At 46.0% G+C, this 25731-nt stretch overlaps 1 protein-coding gene across 3 annotated transcripts in view; it reads right to left on the reverse strand.

The window, feature by feature from the left end:
* TTC28 (tetratricopeptide repeat domain 28) overlaps positions 1–25731 on the reverse strand; it is a 1841724-nt gene that overhangs the window by 500711 nt on the left and 1315282 nt on the right. For all 3 annotated transcript variants that reach the window (XM_085636419.1, XM_085636418.1, XM_085636420.1), the window contains one exon: positions 5161–5668. In XM_085636419.1, coding sequence (XP_085492545.1) covers positions 5161–5668 — 508 coding nt within the window. The remainder of the gene's footprint in view (positions 1–5160; positions 5669–25731) is intronic.

The following is a 25731-nucleotide window of genomic DNA, read 5'->3' on the forward strand; positions in this document are numbered from 1 at the left end:
CTCATGATGAGCTGGGCGCGTCATGAGCATGGATGAGGTTAATACTCCACAAACTAGCTACCTCTCCAATCACCCATTGTCTTTATTGCTGTCTTTAACTCTGCACAGTGCTGTGCTGCCCCTTGGCTGCGTTTGTGCTATAGAAATAACTCATACAGACATACATAAAACAGTGAAATTTTGCAAAGCACTTATGTCAACTCTAGCTTGAGCCACAATTGATCTAAATTTATTAGGAGGGAGCCCCTAGATAATTCATGATAAAATGTATCTCTCTTATTAAAAAAAAAAAAAATCTATTTACAACTTATTTCCCTATTTGTGAAGCAGATTGGGAAAAGGTGCATTTTGGGCAAGAGCTAAAGAGAATGTCTAGGATCAAAATGACTTGTGCAGTCATGTCTGCTCAATGCAACTCTATGCTTGATATGTATTAGTAGGTGTACTAGGTGCAAATTTCAAGACATTCCTGAAATTTGCATCTAGGGCACTTCCTGGTCCCCTGATGCACAATGTTGCCACAGGTGAGGCACAAGAAAAACCGAGCACAAAATAGTGTGCTGTGCCGACCCCATACTCAATAACTCCTGAAATGAGCAAAGGGTAGAATACAGAATTACCTACTCACTGCAAACTTAGGAAGGGAAATATACTCTTTTGCGCTTCTATTTCTGGACCCCTTTAAGTCTTAAAGATGTCAATATGCAAGTGGAATCAAAGAGGATGTCTACAGCAACTTAAGTGATGTACAAAACGTATATGCCACCAACTGGAACAGTAGAAACCATCAGTATCTGGTGTCTTCATCAGGGCATAGACACTCTATGCTCATTTCACAAAGCCAAAGGAAAGATCTTGAAAAAGTGGTCCTCTCAGATAAAGTCATATTTGGAGTGCAGTTTTTTATGGGCTGCACAAGAAATTCCAGGAATACTCCTGGAAACCTCAAATAGTCATGGGTATCCTGGGGAAGTCGCATGTGCAGAACGTGCACATACAGAATTTAGCAGGGGCAGCCCCTCCACTAAGGTGGAGGGAGTGTCTCCCCACTTAGTGCAAAAAGAAAATGATAACGCAACGTTAATAATGTTACATTATTATCATTTTCTTCTTCAGTAAGGAGCAAGGTTGAGGCGGGGCTGGGCTTGTTACAGCCTGGGAGAGAGGAGGAATGGTTTCTGCTGCCCCTTAAGTGCGCCCTCATGCGTCTAAACCGAACCACTGCAAAGAGAACAATTGATGGACAGAATACAAAACAATGTGATACATTCACCCCAGTATAGAGATCTGGGCCTAAATCCATCATTTTTTGCTCCCCATGCCATTCCAGTTTGAAACCAGCTATATGCAAATCAGTCTTGATCCTGCACCCAATGGGAACAGTTCAGCCGAACTGCCGGGCCAGGTCCTCCCTGGACTGGAAACAAGCATCCTAGGACCGGTTTCAGGGTTCCACCCCTCATCAGCCAGAATAGCTTGACTCCAGAGGCATGGAGACCACGGGACCCATGTCTGGGCATACCCGTCCCACTCGGGGTGACAAATGCAAAAAGAACAATTGATGGACAGAATGCAGAACAAGGTCATACATTCACCCCAGTACAGAGATCAGGGCCTAAATCCATAGTTTGTTTGCTCCTCATGCCATTCCAGTTTGAAACCAGTAATATGCAAATCAGTCTTGACCCTGTGCCCATTGGGAACAGCCCAGCCTGAACCACGGCACTCAGACCAATCACAACGCTGCTGTAATGAAGTACTGTTTGGCTAGGGGGGGTCTGGGTACCTGGGTGCTTCACATGTGTTGGAGGAGAGGTGGCAGCTGGCGACTGGTGACAACAAGGTATTTTTTTTTTCTAAAACCCCTCCTGTGCCCCTGCCTCCTCTCCCCCCCCCCCTCCTCCACCCCCCATCTCCAAAGAGCAGCCATTGGGCTGGAGTTCTTCCCATTGTAAAGTGGATTTGCCCTCTATTTCATTTTGATTCTCCATCACGAAGCCCCTTCCTCTGCCCCTCTCGTGAAATATGGGGGAGAGTTCTTCACTTTCCCATTCTGGAAAGAGCACAAACCCTTAAGACACTCAGCATGATTCAAAAGAGCCTTGTATAGCAACTCATTCAAGCAAGTTTTCATCATAATCAGGCTCCAGCGGGAGCCCCCTAAAATGAATGCTGGGACCCTTGCCCCTACACGAGTATGTAGCACAGATTTCCCACTAACATATGAGTTACATGGGAAGTTTTTAGGTTTCTCTTCACTCCAACACCAGCCCCGTGTTTAAGAACACAAGAATGAACCATGGTGGCCCCTTGTGCCGCAAACTTCAGCGTGGGTCAAAGGAACTAAACACATAAATAATCAAGCAGCCTACTCTGGCTGTGGCAGGGACATGTTGAGGCTGGGAAGTTTGAGTTTCCTCAAAGCAGTGACTGAATCCATACCCACGGAGGAGTTTGGGATGCTTACCTGCACGCGCCGCATGTCCCCTGAAATACTCTCATTCCCACCCTTCTCCTGATTTGCGCATGCTTAAAACCCACCATACTAGCTCGCTTTACATGTCCTCAAATTTACTCTTCAAAGGAAGAATTCCTCGTATCCTAGTAATCTGACCCTGCCTGTGGAATTTTTCCTCACAAATCGGTTTTGCACAATAAACTATTAGCGCGTTAAACTCCAGCCCCGGCGCACCAAGATATCAACTGCAGAAAGGCAGAATAAAAAACAGATGAAAGGAGTTTATTTACATAATGTTGGTAAGTCGACTCATAACAAACTCCTTTTTATTTCCCCGAAATCTTTTGAAGAATTGTTCGCGAGTCCGCCCACGGTGTGCTCACAGGGGCCGGGGCGCTCACGCACTTTCCATCGAGGCCTTCTGGGGCTTTGATGACGATGAACGGTTTATTTTCTGCTGGCGGCAGGAAAGCCACAGCACAGGGGACTTCTGAATCCTTTGTGGAGGTGGCAAGAAAATGGTTTCCACGAAATTTGTACAAAACACGGGGTAGTGCTTTTACCATGGTATTCCTTATTTATTGCACTACAATTCTGCAACCACATAATAATGTTATTATCACATCAGGCCCCGTCCCAAAATTTAGAATGGGTCTAACAATGAGAAGAGGTGGACTAGAAACCAAAGCCAGTCCTGGAAAAATGTTTTAACTAGCCCACAACGCAGGAGGCCACGATTAGAATAGGGCCATGGGGGCTTCCATGTTTGGGTCATGGTAGCCCTGCCTATGGAGTTCAGAAAGCAGACCCCCAGCCTCCCGGGAACGCCAGATTGGCAGAAGGACCAGTCCAGCCATGAAAATAAGCCACTGTAAGTCAAACGATGCTTTGACCTGTTACATGTTATTTGCCAACCAACCATTGGGGATCATGCTAGGAATATCCACCAAAAATCACCACCACAAAGGAACATTGTGAAATATTTAAGATAAAGAAAGGCTTTTACCAGTCACATCCAGTCTGCGTTGAACACACACAAGAGTCTATGGGGTCTAATTCACCTTGTTTTGGTAAGAAGGTGGCTTCCTGCTCCAATTAAATCTTTTAAGCTTTCATCACATCGAACAGAAACGTTTCGCAAAAAGATTGATGTTATAAATGTCATAATTTATAATCCATAATCCTTTCTCCCTCTTCCTACAAAACCCTGACATAATTCTAATTCTACTCCTCCCAGCATGCAACAGGTGTGCGCTTCAGAGTGCCTCTGTATTTTTGCCAGTTTTCATCACCCACAGAAAGTCTAGTCCAATAATCTTATGAGGAGGTTGTCATGTTACCACTGTGTATTCAAAAGTTCTTCCCTAGCTAAAAAATACCCCTTCCTTATTCCAAAGCGAAACCCCTTCATGAAGTGGAATGTTTTACACCGCTCACTAAATTGAAAAACACAAATTAGTGCTGTCTCCACAAATGCTTGAATGACACACCTGCAGACACAGGCCTTCCCAAGAGCGTTCCCGTGACAGTTCTTGGCCTGCAGTGGTTGTATGTAGTTTGCACCAGGCCAGACATCTTGCCTTGTAAAACTCACTGGATTCACAATTTGGAGACCAGCAATGTTTGTTTGCTCACGCCAATGGCCTACAAAAGGACGCTACGGAGCTTGGTACAAACAAGAAAAATGGAATATTTTCCAGTAAAGGGTATTCATATTAGGGGGCACCTAAGGGTCCCTGACTCCCCTGGGCCCTGGTGCCACTTCACACGCTTCACGACTGGCAGCTACTCCTCTGGTTACCTCTTCCATCACTGTGGCTATGGATGCCGGCTCCCCCAACAGTGCAGGCCTCACACTGTGAGCACCACTACATGCCCTGTGGCCCTATTCCGCCATCTTGGAGCTGCCACCACAAAAGCAAACGCAGCAGAATGTCAGCCCTCCCTGCGCCAGCACTAAAAGGCATAAGGTGTAAACATTTTAAATTGCCTGACCTGCTACCCTCGTTTACTACCCAGGAACACTTGCAGCTGAAAACCCACTGGATACAAACTGACTGCCTTGTGCTCCTATTTTGAAAGTGCTCCATTCGAAAACCTCGGTTTATCTCTGTAGAGAGAGACTGCAATCTGCAAAAAATGTAAAATACTGTAACACAAATAGGTAAGATTAGAGTACACTTAAAAACATGCAATTTAAGTAGTAATCACACCGCAATTTGTGATTTGCTTGCCAGAATAAACCCATTGTCAGAAGTATATTATTGTGACTGCTCAATGTAATCTTTTGTAGGTCCTTTTGTTTTTTACTCGACTAAGCTCACAGACTATGTTTCGCTTTGAACGAGCCTAATGCAAATTCATTTTCCACATAATTTAACTTTCTGTCTGGTAATTACTGGCACGGGGTAATTATGCTTCAGCAACAATTGAATGCACGTTAGGGCGCCTCGCAATCACAATACCTGGCCATGTAAAACAGCTCCTTTCGCTTCAAGTGTCGAATACTATTTCATAGTTAATTCGAAAAAAATGTACAATGCGCCATGGGGGAATCCAGATCCCAGCCCTTTGCAAGGCTAAAAGTTACAAAATCGAAAAATACCAGAAAAGGCTTCATTTCATAAAAAGTTACTTTGTTTGAAGCTGACACAAGCGGAACCTGCAATATCAGCGTAAGTAATAATTTAATGCGGCCTTACCTAAATTGGAGGAAGCTCTGCCTTCCGCCGCTCGGTCTTTGAGGCTCTCCGCGATACCGAGCTGTTGTTCGTGGTACTGCTTGGCCCGCTCCAGATCCTGCATGCATCGAGCCGCATGACCCAGGCCGGCGTAGGCGCGCATCTCAATGGCCTTCTCCGTCAACTCTTGGGCCAGTTCCAAGACATGGTTGTGATAGGACATCGCCTTGTCAAAGTTCCGCCTATAGTGGTAGGCGCTGCCGAGGTTACTGTAGGCCCGAGCTTCTTCGCGCTTGTTTCCAAGGTCCTTGGAAATTTTCAGATGTTGTTCATGACACTGGACAGCGTTCTCAAAGTCCCCCATGGCAATATAGACAGCCCCCATGTTACCCAGTTCTCTGGCTTCAGAAAGTTCATCTTTGGATTGTTTGGCGAGGAGAACACACTGCTTGTGGCTTGCCAATGCATTGGGGTAGTCTCCAATCGCAGTGTAGACGTGTCCTAAGCTGCTCAACGCAGACGATGCTGCCTGTAGGAAGAGAGAAAGAAAGCGTTAAGGCAAACATGAGCCAAATGTTGAAAAGTAGCAAACCAACCAGGTCATCTTAGTAATGAGCACAGGACCTGCTATTTTTATATTTGGTATCTTGTGCAACAAACACACTGTGAAACACAACTGCATACATCAAAGGCACCCTATTCTATGTAAAAAAATGATATTTAACAGAGTTGACTTATACTATATATTAGTGGAGATAGTTCTGTTCTTACATAGCATCAGAATCACTTTAATTTACTATTCTTTGGAGCAACAGTTATTTGATAGCCAAAGGTTTAAACAGGATATAATTTTAAAATTAAAATAATCAGCAGTGGCCCGTGCAGGTAAGAGCGGTGGGGCCGGGTGGGTGGGGGTGGGTGAGGATTTCGACAGACGAGGGGAAATTGATTATTTATTAAATTTCCCCTTGTGGTCGTCTATCAAATCCCCCCCCCCTCCCCTCCCCCCCCAACCCGGCCCCACTGCTCTTACCTGCAATGGGCCGCGGCGGAAAATAATACATGTGCATTGTAGATTATTGTCTGTTTTGTAGATGCTGCCATGTGGCATACAACAAACCAAACTATCCTGGATCACTATGTAACCCATGCAATTTATATAACAGTACTGTGGGTAGGTTCACAATATAAAAATAAATGCAATATTGTGTTAAACTTTTTACCAGCCCAAAGAGAAATCTACCTGTTTATCCTACAGTTTGTGGACCAAATAATTGTTACATAGGTAGTGTTTCAACTACAAGCACCAACATCCTGCAAGGCACAAGAACTGCTCTCATTTACTGTAAGTGACTAAAGGATTGAGGTCTGTGTTTAGAGTTTCGAGGTTGCTAGACAAACATTTTGATCTAATTTGAAATCACATAGATCATACATTAGATATAAAGGAAACATTTGAATGTCTTACAAGGATTAATGCAGATAAGGTCTACACTTACACCTGATGACTCAGACAGGACTACTCTTCACATGATATGGTACAGTACAGGTTATCGCTGCAGGTATACTGTCTCATATACAAATCATACACTAAACATAATTTAGAAAAATATCCTCCCTTTGAAGTTTATAATAGAAAATGTACACACAATTGGGCAACATATTTTTGTAGACACAATATATATGCCAGGTGATATTTCTGGATATATTGTGACATAAAACTTATGGCATAGGAGTGCTTCTTTAGTCAGGTAACCAGATGATTTTGCCACAGAGAACACAATTTTCCAGTCCTGTATTTTCATATCATATCGGTTCAATTGAAATGAACCAGGACTACAACTCCCATAATCCGCTATTAATTAAAAATAAAGTCAATGGCTTGAAACTTAGGGGCATATTTACAAGCCCCATTCACCACTGGAGCGTCACTTTTTTTGACACGCCGGTGCCGCAGCACCATTTCCATATTTATAAGTTGGCAGCTAAGGGGCGTGCAATGGGTGTTGCAGTGGGCGTTCCACTGCAACACCCATATCTTTTTGACATTGCTCTGGATTTACAAGGCTGAGGCAGCGCCAAAACTAACACCAGGGAATAACATGGTCTTAGCATGGATATACGAGGAGAACTTATTAATTTCTCCTCGTTTTTTGCTCTTTCTATAGGTTACATTCTGCAGCACACATAGAAAGAGTAAATCACCATTCTTGAGTGTTTATGTGCAGGAAGGTGGAGACAGTTACTTGGTAAGTTATACACTTCATTTTGAGTCCCCTCATGCCGATGTTATACATCAATTTGACACTTATGAAAATCACATTTGATAAACAGTGTCTAAACATCAAAGACAAGCAGCATTCTTTCCTTGTTGCTTTAATCTCAGTACTAAAAGAAGAGAAAGAAACATTTACCACAAGCCTCTCAGACCTTGTAAGCATTGAGGTCAAAGAATTGCTACGCTTGCTGATCCTCATGGCAACCACAAAGAGTAACATTTTCTGTGCACATGAACTACTATAATAATAATAATCCACATTTGTAAAGCACGAACAATCACCCGTAAGGGTCTCTAGGCGCTCGGGCCGTCGGGAAGATTAAGCAAGCTATTGCCCAGAGTCACATGGTGCTGGGCTAATCTGCCACCGGCGCCGGGGATCGAACCGTGATCCCCAGATTCGGGAGGCAGTCACCCTGGCCGCGGCACCACACCTCTTCCCTATATTGTGTATTAGAACGTTGGGAATGTTGACAGTTCCCCTGAAGGCAATTGATTGCCCAAGATCAATAATGGCTAGTATAGACCTTCTGCGCCAACATTCTAAAGTTTGACTTTCTGTTTCTCCCTTTTTAATTTAGAGCACGAAACACCAAGTGGGAGAAATGTTATAAAAGACCTGTAGCCCTCCTGCCTCAGGCTACACAGGTTATTAAAGGCCTTATGCCTTGTTTAGGGGGTTCAGGTTCTTTAACAATCAGTAATCAGTATCTTGGCAGCGGGCTATAAGGCCATAAAAATATTAATGTTACTACTCAATGAGAAAGGCTGTGGCTGATAGGTAGAATAATACCGAAAGTAAGTTTTTGGAGGAGATCACCTAACTAAAGAGTGAACTACATGTGAGTGATACAACGTTGCTGGTTGGTTCATGTGGCTCATTTGAGGCAGGTTTTGGAAGTTTGATGGCCTCTGTCTCCAGCTCCCCCAGGTTTATGGCAGCAAACAAAAATGAGGAGAGGGTGATATTGGAAAGAAAGACAATATAGAAAGAGGCAGGAAGGGAACGTATGGTGACATATTTGAATACAAATCTATCAAGAGGATGGATAGATGGAAGAATGGATGGGTGAATGGATGGATGGGCTTCTTCTTGAAAAGATGTTAGGCTTTCCATGTAACTGCTCCTTTCCCAAGTCATCCTATAACACAAAGACATGGACTTTATATAAATGTGAAGTTATCATCTAATATTTCAAGCTAAAACAAAAGATCGTGCAGTACGGACCGTGGCCTCAATTCAGAAATCTTCCTCACTTGACTAGGTCCATCATCTGATCAATGAGTACTGTCTGGCTGGCACTTCTGGACGTAGACATGTTTTGTTTGTGAACAATAAGTGGGTTACCAATGGGCCAAACTATCTATCAACAACTGATCAGTGAGTTCCAGCTCAGAAGTAAATCAGTTTTTCAATATTGCACAGAACAGCTGCTCGTCGCTTCTGCCTGGGGGAAGGAGAGGGGAATTCAGTTGTGGGTCACATTAGGAAGTTCATAAACATATTGCGCTGCTCAGAGGCATGTAATGTCTCTCTGTGAACTAACAACCTCAAACTGAAATAAAAAAATAAAAAATCAGCATTTTTCTAGGCCAGAAACAAACTTCCTTCTGATAGCAGATCTCATGGTCTTGCCCCTACTGACTATCCATGTTCTGTCAACATTAACAGATCCACCTCATTCTCCAGTCTTTCCTCTACATGTCGGTGTAAAAGGCTGGAATTCCCTTTGGGTGGGGTAATATATTCCCTTCCGCTGGAGGAATTAGCAGAATTTTGCCCACTCCATGTTAGCTTGTAACGCGGAGTTCCAGCCAAATTCCGCCAACCACCACGTGGCAGAGTTTTTTCTCACACGCGGCTTGCCAATGGTAAGTTGGAGGGTGCAAGTGAGATCTGCCATCCCCTACTGCAATTTTCAGTCGCTAGGAGGGCAACCACGAGATTTCTCCAACACAGGCGATCGCAACAGTTTGTAGTAGAAAGCTGTGGCTCGAGTAGGAAATCTATTTGAGAAGAAGCAAAATCAACTCAAGAAGCTGCGCCACGTGGTGCTGTTAGTACTGATTTTTCAGCGTAGAAGAAGCTCCTGGTGCTAAATCACAGTGTGAGCAGCGCAACGTGCCTATTTCCACCCATTCATGGAATGTTGCTGAACATATCAGAGTTTTTTTTCACTTCGTGAGTTCTGCCCAGGCCTAAAACGTACTAAACGGATTTAAAAGCGTGTTTCTAGAAACACTTTTACATGCAGTTTTCAAGCATTTGCTTTAAAAAGCACACAGGTAATCCCAGTCTCAGCCAATTACATTTACATGCAGGAAATAGGTTGAAGAGTCACTTGTCCAATGCACCAGAAAAGGGGAAGGGAAGCTGACACGACTAAGGGTACTGGTGTCAACCATAAGTTTACTACATCTTCCTGGGAGACATGAACTTCCACCTCGAAGACCCCAAGGACACGGACTCCACTGTGTTACTCGAAAACATGGGCCTCATCGGCCTCTCTCACCTGGTCACCGTCTCCCCACACATCGCAGGACACACACTGGACCCATCTTCTCTACCAACGGCAGAGCCAAAAACACCCCCACTCTCCCTCGCCGCAACTGGGGCAAAATCACCGAACCTCTCTGGCGCACCGCCCTCAAAGAAGCAAGAATTGTCTCCTCCGAGCCCCTCAAACTCAGCGTACAAATCTTCCAAACGTCCATAACATAGCCACCATCCCCTACGCCTGGAAGCACGCTAAGGTCAAGCACCTCCTGAAGAAACCCTCAGCCGAACCTAACAAACTCTAAAACTACTGCCCCATCTTGCTTATCCCCCTCCCCGCCAAAGTCTTGGAAAAAGCATTCGACCAAGAGCTCATGGGCTACCTAGAGGAAAACAACCTGCTCAACCAATCCCAATCTGGCTTCCGACCCAACCACAGCACCGAGATCACCCTGATCACAGCAACGGACGACATCAGATGCCTCCTCAACCTAGGGAAAACTGCCGCCCTGATCATCCTCAACCTATCGGCAGCCTTTGACACCATCTCCCACTACACCCTTGTGACCAGAACGGCATCCAGGGCAACACACTCGATTGGATCACCTCACACAGAGGATCCATCTACCACCCATCTCCGCTTCCAAGGACATCATATCCTGGATCTCCCAGGGCTCCTCCCACAGCCCCTCCCTCTTCAACACCTATATGACGCCACTAGCAGACATCGCCTGAACCCACAGACTCACCATTGTTTCTTATGCCTCTTACGCCGGCGACACCCAGCTCATCCTATATCTCACAGAAGACGCCAAAACCACAAGAGTGAATTTCCAAAATACCATGACCCACATCGCTACCTGGATGAAGACCAACTGCCTGAGACTCAACTCAGAGAAAACAGAGGTCATCACCTTCGTGTACAAGCCATCCCGCTGGGATGATACCTGTTGGCGCTACCACTTGGCACCGTGCCCACTCCCACGACCATGTACGCAACCTTCGAATCATACTGGATACCCTTCTGTCTATGAAGCATAAGATCAACACAGTCTTCTCTGCCTGCTTCCTTTTGCCATGTAAGATCTTCTCATGGATTCCCGTCTTAACCAGGAAGACAGGCACCCAGGCCCTCATCTCCATCACCATGTGCCTCGACTACGGCAACACACTCTGTGCCGGAACCACCTAATAGCTCCTGAACCACCTCCAAAACATCCAGAACTTGGCGGCAAGACTTATCCTCAACCTCCCCAGAAGTTTTAGCATAGCCCCTCACCTCAGAGCTCTCCACTGGCTCCACGTCCAGGAAAGATGCCTCTTCAAACTCCTCATGCACGCCTACAAAGCCCACCACAATTCCGGACCCATCTACTTCAACAACCATCTGACATTCCACCAACCGACCAGAGAGCTCCAATCCTCTACCCTTGCCTTGGCCCACATCCCCTGCATCCATCATAGATGCTGTGGAGGTCGTTCCTTCTTCTACCTTGCTTCCAGGTACTGGAACGACCTCAATGGAGGGGGAGGTCATGCTCACCTGTCCATCTCTGAAGGACTTCAGGGCACAACTCAAGACCTGGCTCTTTGTCCACCATTTCTCTGCCACCAAGGCTCAAACCACCCTCCAACGCCTGGAATGACAAGCCGCACTCTACAAGACCTTCTGATTGATTAATTGATAAACAATGTCTGAAAACAGGGATGGAGTGACTTCTTTTTTTAAAAGTGGAGCTGGAGACCTGTAATTTTCCCTCAATAATGTCATGTTAGTGTAGAAATTCCCTTTATTAATGTATGTAATGAACATTCACTAAGCAGTGAGATAGGTGTTCCTGTAACGCCCTGAACGTCTCAGGATCGTTTAACAGACACGATAATGAGGACGCAACCACTTGTGAAGGGTAAGTTATTTTAATGAAGGCACAAATAACACTAAGAATAAACAAAAGTTATAGTCACTGGAATCCTCCAGGCTATGTACGTTACCAGCCCACCGCACGGATGGTCCTAACCGTCCTCTGCATATACGCCGGTCCCGGCGTATGCCAACAGAGGGAAGAAATGAAATGGCCGACAATGCCAATCGGTAGGCTGTGAGGGGCACGAAGAGTGTTGGGGAGAATCGAGGAGTCAGGGAAACACCCAGCCGGGGTCTCTACCTGAAGGGAGCAGCCGCTCAACCTCTTCCTCAGACTGCACCGGGACGCGGAGTCACCTCCTGGTGATGCGTCACCGATACCCCAATCAAAAGTAAGAAGACTGAACCGAGAGCAGCCGCTCGATCGATCCTGTGGACTTCCGAGTCTGTAACGCGGCAAACACCTCCTGGTGTGCGTGACAGCTGGCAGTCCCTGTATCTCTGGTCGGGCTGGGAGTTACGACTCCAACCAGCAAAAGCGCCACTGCGCTTTGACTCAGCCGAGTCAAAAAGCGAAGCTCAATGGTTGACCGGTAGAGCTTCCGGGTCCTTCACAGGTGACGATGGGGCAAGACACGGCCCAGGGAGTAACGACTCGACCTACCTCCGTTCTTGCCTTACTGGAGCACCACTCCGGAACACTGCTCTTCACGAAGCAGGTACGTCGGTGTAAACACAATATCCGACAGCGTTGTACCTCCCGGTTCCTCCCTTTATAGGGCGTGTTTTCCTTGAGTTATGTAACAGCTCTCCTGTTTACATAAGGGCGTGTTTCCTTGAGTTATGTAACAGCTCTCCTGTTTACATAAGGGCGTGTTTCCTTGAGTTATGTAACAGCTCTCCTGTTTACATAAGGGCGTGTTTTCCTTGAGTTATGTAACAGCTCTCCTGTTTACATAAGGGCGTGTTTTCCTTGAGTTCTGTAACAGCTCTCCTGTTTTCATAACCTCTCAACCGCTAAGCATCCTGGGAGATGTAGTCCGTTGTCGCTGGTTACCGTTTTCCTCCCCACGCATGACAGGAATTCTTGACAGTTCCCCTATACAGTACACACATGAATAAAAATGCACATTGACACTCAGCTACAGTTTTGACCAGTGATGTTCCAGGTTCTGCAGCAAGGCAGTGTATGGGGGGCATGATGTGGCACTGTGCCTCCTCTCAGGTATCAGTGGCCTTCATTGAAGTGTAGTCCCCTGCAGCACGATAACCAGGTGTGCAGTTGGGGTGGGCACTGATGTTGCACATCCCCACCTCGCTGACAAGTACTCCTGTGCACACACGTGACACGTTGCCTGTGTCTGAATATAATGTTTCACTAAAGCGGGTGTTCGCATTTTAACTGCACTGAAAGGGTATAAAGGACTTCAATGGAGGGCATCTACTTTAACAGCAATATAGTCAGTGGCATAGCTAGACCTTTTGCCGCCCCACGATGCCCGCAGGTAAGAGCAAGGGGGGGGTTCAGGCCGCCGCCCCCAAAACTCGTGCTACTAGGGTGGCCTGCCCCTCCACTTGCTACGCCACTGAATGTAGTGCTGCCATTTCTGCCACCATATCAGTGCCAAACTGCTCTCTGCTGTTGGCAGGGGCATCTAGAGCCTTCTAGTGGAGAAGGCTGTTGTGTAGTGCAGTCCTCAGGGGTGTAACATAGGCGCCTGCAGCCCCAGCGGCACATGGGGCCCTCAATCCTTCCAGGGGCCCCCATTCAGACAAAGCCCAATGAATATCTGTGAGATATGGGAGATACAGCTGCCCCTTTTCACATTCTGCAGTGAGGCCCCATCACTTTCTGCTATGCCGCTGGCAGTCCGCCCAACTGCGCAGCCAGCCCCTTGCGCATCTTTCGTCACTATTCAGAGTGCGCGTGAATGGGCGACAGGTGGGATACAATTGTTGGGTGGCGCGGCTCCATCAAAATGGAGGCAGCAGATGCATTCTGCTTGCTTCTTTTCCTCCCTCATGGAATGCAATCAAGTGGCTGAGTTTACGACTGTAAAAAAAATGCGTCTCATTATCTCACCAGCCATAACTTGGCATCCTAATGTGGTTATTTCTGTGGATCTGGAAAGCAAGCAAGCCCTTGTAAGAACTCAAAACAGAACCCGCTCTGCTTCCTCAGGCCTGATGCCAGATGAGCTTACCTAATGATTATTTTTATTAAAAATGTTGTTAGGGCATGAAGAGTAATGCAATGTCATAAACAAGCATTTCCGAGACCTAAGAACAGGCATCAAAGGCGGTAAATAATTTTCAGCGCTCCCCATTAATACCCTGCCATTTCCAAACTGAGAATCTGCAAATGTGCTCTGTGGATGCAAATGAACTGATTAATAAGGAAGCCAGCTTTCGGTTACAAGAAGTCGGGGTGACAGATTAGCTATTAAAAGCAATTTATTGGGCATAAGATAGGAAAGCTGGCGAGAAACAGTGCCTCTGCTCGCCCCATAAATAGGAAAACTACATTTGGTTTCCCCCTGGCATCCTGTGAGGCAGTTTAATTAGTCATAAACACAGCCAGAATGTATAATGACTTAAAGGAGCAGCACTTGATATTTTACACTTTTGTATTTTTTAGTTAAATGATGGTTTACCTCGATCTGTCTTTTCCAAGCGAGAAGGGCGCGCAGAAGAACAGACGTGGTAAAGCGGTGTACTTATTAAATATGCATGCGAACAACAGGAGAACTTGCAGCAGGAGAAGCTGGTATAAGTTAATATCACATTCTCTTTACAAGAAAAGCAGACAATACCGCGAACAAAAATCCTGAAGAGGGTTTAGCCAGCCCAGGAGCCCTCTGCTCCCAGGGCCCTTCTGTATTACACGGGGCTGCAGATACTCGCACGCCCCCTTCAGTTATAAGGTACACGTTTAGTGAATATAAAATTCTGAAAGGGGTGTTTCTTCATTCTCAAGGGGGCGTGGCCCCATGCAAATGAAGGAGGCTCTTTGTACACAACTAGTAGAAAGAAGAGCTTGAGGATGGTTTAACTGTGCAAACTGTGCATCGCTGAAGGGTGTACCACAGAAACCGAGCCCACGGGTGTCCTATGCGAGCAAGCATGGAGAGTCCTTGGCAGTGGTGGGGTGGGTAAAAGGGGAGGTGAGCAAGTCGTCTGTCGGCTACCATCCCCCGCCCACAGAGAACAAGTCTTCTGTTGACCGCCACCACCCCCTCCCACTGCCCCCCACCCCCTGGGAACAAGACGTCTGACAACCACCACCACCCCCGCTCTTACCTGCACCAGGCAGCAAACTCATGGACCGCCCCTGGCGGCAATAGGACTAGATACGCCACTGGTCACTGGAACCTTCTGTGGAGGCTCCTGCACTTGTAGACTGTAACCCTCGTATGAGAGTGTGTCTATGCTCTCCTTCCAAGGGCAGGAAGGACAGATGAGAGTAAATCACCCATTATTCAGCATTTCACTCTTCGCTTTGTCCGGCACAAGCACTGACATTAAAGGGCCTGTGCGCCCAGTTGTGCAACGTGGTGCCTGACTTTTGAAAGTATACACATTAGACCAGACTGATATTGATTTCATTGTGACACTATAAGAGCTAATACTTACCACCCCATTTGTTTGTATTGTGTGATCCTGGACAAATGAATCATGCTGTTTCACGTGTGTCAGTTTCTCTGTGTGCCAGAAATGCCCTACATCTTTAATTGAACATTTAAAAACTCCTATCCTACTCTAACCTTAACCTTTACTGTAAAAAAACCATAACCAATCCTTAAACCCTTCACTAACCCTAAACACCACCCACCCCTGAATGCTAAAAACCCCTAAACACCACTCAATCCTGCAACAACAACAAAACTCAATTCCACCTTTAAACTCCTACCACTGGACACTACAAATCTTTCTCCATCTCTAACTTGCAACCATCCCATAACCATATCTAGCACCCTGCACCCTTAAACACCATCCATTTCTGAACCCTAAAAACGACTCTCTATCCCTAAACACTACCCATACCTGAACCTTAAAACACTCTCTCTACCCCTAAACATCACCCATCCCAGAAACCTAAAAACCTCTCCCCACCTCTAAACACCACCCTATCATGAACCCTAAACACTACTCTCCACCCCTAAACACCACCCATCCCTCAACACTAAAAGCCTTTCTCCACCCCTTAACATCCAACCGTCCCTTAACCATAAAGGTCCTCTTCCCCTAAACACAGTCCATCCGTGGAGCCTAAAAATCAATTTCCACCCATAAACATGACCAATCCGTAAACACTAAAAACCCTCCCCATTCTTGAATAAACACCTCCATGAACCCATAACACACCCTCTATCCTTAAACATGACTACTACCAAAACCATTGTCTACTTACGTATATGCGAACTAACAACGCCCATTATACAAACACGCGATGTAATAACTCCCGATTTACCTAGATTTAAAAACATTGAGGTAACTCTATTACAAAGTAAAACACAGATGTTAAGGTCATATACCAAAAAGTATGTGGACACAAAGGAATTGTAGCATACACCAGTGCGTTATTATCAATGCCTTTTTTTATTATTGAGTTGTGTACTATGCCAGCTCTATCTCCTTGTTTCTGTGGACAATAATCCTGATTCTTAGGGGAAATTGTCAAAAGCAGATATTTTCTGACTCTGAACATCATGAGGAATCCATGTGTGCGAGATAGAGAACATTTATTCCTCAGTGGCTGGCCAGAAAACCACACGGTCAGTGTGTTCTTAGGTATTTCTAATAGAATTCCTGTCAACCTAACATTTTCATTGGGCCTTCCTCATATGGGAGTGGGTCAGAGGGGCCCTGTTATTTTATCCCCAGGGATGTAGAATAGGTAGAGTGCGCCATATTAGGATCTCCGGTTAGATGCAGTGGAACAAAGTTATCTTCCAGCAGGTACAGACGCAGTTACCAGGGGAAATAGACCGGCAATAGGCGAGGATCTGCCTCCCTCAACATGCTTCATCACTCTTGAGGGACATGACTTCATGGTTAGCCTCTGTAATTCATCTGTGCAGTAGACTGAACTTCTAAACTGAGAGAGCATGTCACATTTCCTGTGTATGTAGTGCTTCCTAACCTAGTTCCACCCTTCTTATTTTCCATCTGAGCTTAAACATGGCCACCCACGTTGTATCATGAGAACAGATCTCTGTTTGCCCTTCCTTTATCCCTCCCAGTAGCCTGGTGTCCTCTGATAAGGGTAACCTTGCCTGAACATCTAATTAATGCCAAAAATGGACTGCTGTGTGATCCAAATTATACCATGGAATAATCTAGTGCACTAACTAATGCTTACTTTCATCCAGGTGAGTTTACACATGCTTCCCGTCTAAACCACAGCCGTTTGTCAACCCGATCCCACCTCAAAGTACTCACTCTACATGACCTCTCACACACTTCTCCCTATCTGCAAAACATCAACATATTACACGGATTCATATCCTCACCTCCCCTACTCTACCGTCAACCAAAAACACTACAGTAATAGGTTTTGCCTGTGCACATCACCCATGCCAGACTGCCCATGACACTCACTCTGTCAACTTTACGACCAAGTGCAGGCATTCAGAGCCCTTTCCCACCTCTACAACCCAAAGACATTTCCACCACGCCCATGATCACCCGCAGCATACCCTCAACCCTACTAACGGCAGAGGGCACGCAATAGAAGTAACAAGCATATGTCACTGCAGGAGGAGTGCAGTGGGTTGGGGAGTCTGCCACTTCATTGCTAAGAAGTAGCTGAGGGAGGGGCATGGACTACTGTAGATGTGCAAATCTAACCAAGGAGACTGGGGCAGTGACCAGGAACATGTAGCATGTGAGGACCATACTGTTGCCCTTGAGGTATTGATACAAACCGACTGACGAATGTTTTAATTTGACTACTGGAAATGTATTTTCAACTTTAGTATATAATAAAGTTTATAACCGCAATAATACTGTCTGGAAGGACATTACCAACTGAAGATTCCTTGGTCAGGGATAAAACAAATGCCTGCCAGGGTATTATCAGTCAGTAAACCCTCCTGTTGAAGATTATTGATTAATCAATGTTCATATTTTTTAATTGAATTGAATTGGCAATTTATAATTTTCATGCCATAACCAAGATCGCCTCCAGGCACAGTTTTATTAGTATTGTACATCAATTCCACAACACAATATAATCATAAAAATGCTTCTGCAAGATCTAGGTTACTCTTTGTTGCAGAATTTTCTAAGTAGGAGGTGAAGGATAAAATGCATCAATTTTAGAGGGTGGTGCCTTTGGGAAAATTTGAAGTCTATGGATCCAGGTCATGGGTTATGCGTAATTTCCTATTTGGCACAAAAAAAGCGTTTCTAGCTGGATCAAAAAATAAAATGAATGCAGTAATAATGCAATTACAGCAACGCTAAAGCTTTTAAAATTACTGGGTGAAAGCAGGAAAAAAATTGAAATTTGACTAGCCACCAGGCTGATACCAATCAGCAGTGCTGGGATCTCAAAAAAATTTGTAGTCCCCCTCCGCTTAAAGGGGGATTACATTTGGAGGCAACACAAATCAGACGGAGAGGTAAATGGGGCACGACTTATTAGTTACACATTGAGTAAAAAAAGTCTTTACTTTGTCCACGTTTGAACCAAAATTTCTTGGAGATTATTCTTCTCTTCATGAAATTGGGCGCGGCAGCCGGCAGTGTGACGTAAGTGAACTAGGGGTGTGTGAAATTGCAAAGTCCTCTCCGGTCCAACTTCGCAATTTCTTTTTAAAATCCTCAAGCTATGCCACATGCAAACTACAGTCTTCTTTTTAGAGGGCAGATTCAGCAGTTCTTCAAAGCAGCTGGAAACCATTCTCGTGCAGCTAGGGGCAACACTGCCTCTGCTTGGCAGCAGTCCCCATCAGAGCCCCCCCCCAACCTCCAGCATGGCCCACATCCCAGTACCCACACAGCCCCGGGTTAGATCCTCCCTTTCCACTTCCTTCTTAGTAAGTCCTTTTGGTTGTTCCCCTCCCACATGGGTCATTCCATAGCACCACTCCCCCAGTATACCCCAACACTGCCCTGCTTTTTGTCCTATTCCTGCCTCCATCCGCCGCACCATCATCTGATATCACTGCTATCTTCTCCCTGAAGGTCATCTCACCATTCACGGTTCAAAGGTTGCTAGAATGAAAAGTCTGGACATATGGCGTAGCTGCAGACTATGAAGAGATGGCGATGGGACATCGAAAAGGATATGCATTTAAAAGTGGAAATAGTGAGACAGCAAGTCTCCATTTTGGAGTCTCACTAAGGTGAAAGGAGGAGCCCCCGCATGCAGTTTGTTTAGGAAGATGTGGAGTTACGCATTTTTTCGGGATTAAATAGACCCCAGTACACATCGTGAAGTCAAACAACCAAAGGATCAATATTGCAGGGAATGATACTCCCAAAATACTAAGTGCCCCGAGCCATATACTCCCCTGAGAAAATACTACTATAGATATGAAAACACATATACAATTTAAATGTCAAAATCATATAATCAATTTAACATTATTTCATACATGGTGTTATTTCATTTCTCTGTCTCCATTGTTTTGTATGAGTGTGTCACGGTACCTCTCAATGGCCAAGTGTGGTGCCGGTCTTAATCCAAGGCTGGGTTGGATAACATTTAGTCCTGTTTTGACTAAGGGTGGGCGTAGTTCGCGAAGTAGCAATTCGCGAAGCTACGCAAAGTGAAGTTCGCACTACGCGAGCTACGCGTAGCACTTCGCGAACTGCGTAGTAACATGTTCGCACTGTGCAAGATGTTGTTTTCAATGATTGCACAGTGCGGACAAGCAACCGGCACTGTGCAATCATTGAAAATGGCATCTTGCACAGTGCGAGCTGTAGTTTTATGCTGCTCGAGTAGATTTTTACTCGAGCTTCAGCTTTCTCAACGCGAACTGGTAGTTTCTCATCGCGAGCGGTCGCGAGCATACGCGACCACTCGCAATGAGAAACCTGACCTCCTCGCGTTGGGAATCTCGCCGGGAGGTTTATTTTCCATGCTTGCGATCGCCAACTTGCAGTTGCTGATCGCGAACAAGGAAAAAGTCTCGCCGGGATGTCATTTTGCTTGCTCGCGGTCGCCAACTTGACGTTGAGGACCGCGAGCAAGCAAAAAATGACCGCAGCACTACGCAACACTACGCTACGCGTGTTCGCACTGTGCTACATGCAGTTTGCGTAGTGCGAAGTAGCGCGAACTTCGCAAACTACGCGAGCGTAGCGTAGTGCTTCGCCCAGGCTTAGTTTTGACACCTTTAGTGCTGTAGTAACTTTAGAATTGTAGTTTGTGAATACCAATGGTCTTACTCTTTGGTGGGTGTGCATTTGTATCATGTCAATCTATAAACTCCTCCTTAAATTTCCCTAAATCCCTCCCATTTAGTAGTAGTTATTACCCCTTTTCCATGCACTCCTGCTTATCACTCCCACCTTTACTAACACAATGTATATTACATAGGCAGACAGCTTCATAACCTTGATGGAGATCCACGCAGAGAAAAGGCAATTCAGAGTCAGGGCATAGGTTTGTGAATTTTGTAGTACATGCACAGTAACAATACAAAAAGACTTTACATACAACAAAATGCAGTTTGTGAATCAGATCATTCATATCTAATAGAATTTTTTGGGGGAAAAACTGAATTTTCAGTAGAAATAAAAACCTGACTCCTTTAGAGCCAGGCCAAGATGTCACCAGAACCAAATTATTTCATCTTAATAGTTCAGTACATGTTTAAAAACCCAGCAGAAACAATTTGTAATTGGTCAACTGTAATTTCTACTAGCAAATGGAATACAAGAAGGATGCTTACCATTGAGTTTAGCCTAGAAAATACATGCTTACTCTCTTTTACTTCTATAATGGTTGTGATTTATTTTGTGCTCAAGAAGCCCAGTTTTGTGTAGTGTGACACTGTGCACAAATCTGATGGGCATGATTGGTAATTTTTTTTTTTTTTTTTCATTCGCTGCAAATGAAATCATCCTAGGATTACTCCCACAATTTGAGTAGCTTTCTAACTTGTTGGGGAATCACAAATAAAACAATTGGAAATCCTTGGACATGTATAAAGATTGTTGATTTCATGTTGCCTGCCCGGAGATGACCCAGAAGTCTTTCTGGTGTTTATGGGTACTGTTAAAGTAAAATTGTATCTAAACTTTTTTTCTTTTTTTCTCAGTAGTAAAGCATTTTCCTATTGGAGAAATCCCTTTCCCCACACCCAGAAAAACATAATAAGGCAGCGTTCACAATCATCATCCACACTTATGCAAGCTTTTTTATGGTAATAACACTGTAATGTCCTACCAGTGATGTAACAGGTACTGCATGTTCGAGGGACACACCCATGTGTTCAAGGGGTGCACTAAAATGTTACCTGTCATGCGGGTCTGTTGGTATGGTCCACATGGGCTGGGATTAATAAATATCAGCATAGGCAGGCAGGGTTAGGAAGACCACCTGCCCCCCAACTGACCGTGACAGCAACCATCCAGTCTCCTGGGCTATTTATAACCGGGCCTGTGGCCCTGCCAATTGTCGCATGCTATTAACCCGCTGGTGCTCCTCCCTACCCAGTGGCGCTAGCATAACACTGGCGACGAGGAGTGTCTTCACCTGCTTCAGTCGACGACTCCCAACATAGTGTAGGCGCAGGTGGCAGCCGCATACTTTATACGGGGAGCGCAGTGCTTGTGCCATGCATGTGGTCGGCAGTTTTGAACTCGAGTGGGCTTCTGTGTTAGCCCTCCTGCATCCCCTACCATAAGCATGGTCGCGCTGAGGAGCAATCCTCATGAAAGGACTCCGGCATTCAAGGTGCTGCTGTGGCCTAGACTCTGCATGTGTGCCCTCGTGCTCTGATGATAACGGCCTGGCCCCTCCCCCTCAAGTGAAGAGCTTGGGGAGCACCTCGGCAGACTCTGCTTCTGGTGAGGAGGGTCACGTAACTGTCTGCTAAACAGTCTGGGCCCAGTAGGAACTAAGATATTGGGAGTCAGCTGCCAAGCCTGCCAAGTTTACGTAAAAGAGTATTAAGGCTCATAGTTCCTGGTGGGCCAGAAAGATGAACACTCTGGGACACTGTGCCATGCCTGTCCAGTGGGGACACCACAAGTGCACTAGCTCACTCCCTGAAATCTGTGACACAGCACAACCAGTGTTGGACAATCCCATTATCAGGGTGACTTCATCACCAGATCCCAGCAATTGAACCTTTCGAAATAGAGGGGGCTCCCTCTGCACAATCGCCCAGATGGAGAGACTGGGTAGAGAGCGTGGAATTATTCTTTGAAGTGACAGAAGCTGCATAAGAAAGGAAGAGAGTCATGCTTCTCCATCTAAGGGGTAAAGCCATCCATAAGATCTCAAAAAAAATAATCAAAGTGGCCTGAAGATGCATGCCACACTCAGAGCTGACCTCAATGCAAATTTCGAGCCAATGGGAAATCAGGACCATCATTTTCCGCCAGGCCCGACAACACCCCGAGGAATCCACTGACACATTTTACATCCGATTGAAAGAGCTGGTGCGCACATGCAGCTTTGCAGATGAGATTGAGGAGATACGGGGCCAGATAATTCTGGGTTGTGCCTCAGCGATGCTAAGAGACCACATCCTGCAGAAATAGGGCGAGTCGCTAGCAGACATTCTGACCATGGGCTGCTCTAAGGAACTTTCAAAGCCTGCCCATCCCACATGGAGTGGCCTTACGAAGAGTAGCAATGACCGCACTGGCCAATGCGGTCATGTCCCGGAAATGACCAGAAGACCCAAGGAGACCACAACACCAGCAACAGCATATGGTTATTGTGGTGGTCCAGTCCATTGCCCAGTAGAGGGTCCTACAAAGGGCAAGCGGTCTGCAAGGTGCAGAAAGTTCAACCCTTTTGCAAAACTATGCCACTGAGATAAAAGTCAGACACCCTGTACTACAGTCAATGCAATATCTGAAGTGAACAGACAGTGATATGGATAATAAGGCTGTGAAACACACAGTACACTCTGTTAGAGTGGGGACTGCAGCGAAATCAAAGCGCAACTTACCACATTGTCAAATACAGGTGGGGTGCACCCTCTCTAAGCCATTATGAGCACTAGTGCATCCATAAACATTATGTCAGCAGAAGCATTCAAATCCCTGCATCCAACTCCACCCCTTCAGAAGGCAGCAATCTAGGTATTTGCATATGGACTAGACACATTACTGACCATGCTGGGAGAGTTTAAAGCACCTATCACCCATGGATCCCAGACTGTAGACTCACACGTTTATGTTGATGAAGGTGACCATAGCGTGCTGCTTGGTTGTCGCACAGCAGAGGTCCTGTGATTTGTTACATTTGCATTCGGGGTCCAACAAGAAGGAGTGTCCCAAATACTGGCAGAGTTCACAAAAGTATTCCATGGCACTGTGTGCCTAAAAGGGAAAACAGTGAATCTACATATTAACCCGTCGGTCCAACCAGTAGACCTACAACGCATTGCTTTTCATCTAAGACCGAGGTGGAGAAGGAGTCAGAGAAGCTGGAGGCTGCCAAGATAATAGAGAAGGTGTCAGACCCTACCCCATGGGTATCACCCATCATTGTAATTTGGAAGCAAAAGCAACCAGGCAAAGTACACATATGCATGGATATGTGGCTCCCCAATGTTGCGATAAAAAGAGAACGCCATCTGACCCCCACCATCGATGACTTAATTGGAGAATGGAGCAGAGCCAGCTGATTCTCAAAGGTTGATCTAAGATCAAGCTACCAGCAGCTCACCCTAGATGAGGAGTTGAGATACATTACCACATTCTCCACTCATGTGGGCTTTTGGCGCTACCGGAGGCTTACCTTTTGGATTTCGAGCACCGCCGAGGTGTTCCAAAACACTATACAAGAACAGTTAATGAGCCTACCAGGTGTGGTCAATGTCAGTGATGAAATTCTTGTGTGCCAAGTCGGTGCGGGAGCACAATGCCAGACTAAGAGGGGGGTCTTCCAAAGGATACAGGACTCAGGGCTCACCTTACATCAAAGCAAATGTGAATTCCTCAAGCAGGAAATTAACACCCTTGGCTTCATGTTCTCGGTGGTGGGTGTGGCACATGACCCTGAAAAGTGTGAGATTTCAAAGAAGTGCCCTCAGCTTCCACAGTATCTGAGGTGCTCAGTTTCTTGGGAATGATGAATTACTGTGCCTGATTCATCAAGTATCTAACTACACTGACCCAGCCACTCGGTGACCTGACCAAGTCCTCAGACCACTGGGTGTGGGGTGAGGAACAAGAACGAGCGTTTCAGGCCACCAAAGATGCCCTTTCGTTGGACACTACCCTCATCTACTTTGATCCCACACCACCATTGCAGTGGATGCGGGCCCCACAGGACTTGGAGCAGTGCTGATGAAATGACCGGAAGGTGGAGAATGGGCACCAGTAGTTTTTGTGAGTATATCCTTCACTCCAACAGAACAACAGTACTTCCAAATTGAGAAGGAGGCAATAGCTGTACATCGGGGATGCCGTCATTTCCATTAGTATGTATACGGGCACACTTTTGTGGTTACCACAGATCACAAACCCCTCAATCCACTCTTCCGAAGAACAACATTGAAGCCACCCCCACAAATTGAAAAGTGGATGCGACAGCTACAAGAGTATAACTGTGAGGTGGCGTATCCACCTGGGACTGCCAACCTGGTAAACTATTTGTCACGCCATCCCCTGGCAGCAACGCCAGAAGAAGAAGAGGAAGCAGATGAGACCGAGGAATATGTACGGTATGCCGCTGACTGCTCCCACCCTCTACCCAAGTCAGCGGACACCATATGCCAAGCTATCACATGAGATGAGCTCTGGAAGCTGTCCAAACTCATCACTGGCATCAATTTAGGGCCCACTGAGCTCAACGTACGCATGATGCACAGTGCATTCTGGACACTCTGAATCATGTCCATCATGAGCTAGCTGTGGATCCAAATGGCTGTCTTTTGTGTGGCCATCGGCTTGTCATCCGTGCCATTCTCACGGGTCAAGTAGTGCAGCTAGCCCATGCCGGCCATCAAGGGATAGTTAAAACCAAGAGATGTCTTTGAACAAAGGTGTGGGTCTCACTCATGGATGAGCTGGTCAAGACAGTAGTGTGATCATGCCCTTGATGTCAACCCACAGAAGGGCCTCCCCGCCTGCCCCGGTGATAACCGAACAGGAGGCTCAGCAGCCCTGGGTGTGCTCAAGTCTAGAATTTGGGAGCCTCCCAGATGGGAGACTAGCACGGATTATCATCGATGATTACTCAAAGTACCCTGAGGTGGACATTCTTACCTCTGAAAGAGTGCATGAAGTGCTACCCAAGTTGGAAAAGATCGTGGTCGTGCACGGCCTAGTCAAAGAACCTAGGACGGACAATGGCCACTATTCCAAGGACAGGAAATGGTCACTTACCTGCAATCCCTGAATTTCAAGCACAAGAAAATCATTCCTCGTTGGCCACAAGCCAATAGGGAAGTGGAATGCATCATGAGGACTTTAAACAAAGCCATCAGAATCGCACTAAATGTTACCCGTCATGCAGGTCTGTTGGTATGGTCCTGCGTACCATGTGGGCCGGGATTAATATATATCGGCCCGGGTAGGTGGGGTCAGGGAGACCACCTGCACCTCGACCAAACATTCCTAAACTATCCAGTCTCCTGTGTTATTTATAACCTGGCCCTACCAATTGTTGCATGCTACCAACCCGATGGCGCTCCTCACTACCGGGAGCCACCAGCACAACAAACACAAATGTGCATATTCTCTTTAAAAAGGATTGGAAAGTTCTATGAATACCCACTTCATGGGTGATCACAAACTTCCTAGTGGCCA

Source organism: Triturus cristatus, chromosome 11, assembly GCF_964204655.1.
Source record: "Triturus cristatus chromosome 11, aTriCri1.1, whole genome shotgun sequence".
In the NCBI taxonomy this organism is placed as follows: domain Eukaryota; kingdom Metazoa; phylum Chordata; class Amphibia; order Caudata; family Salamandridae; genus Triturus; species Triturus cristatus.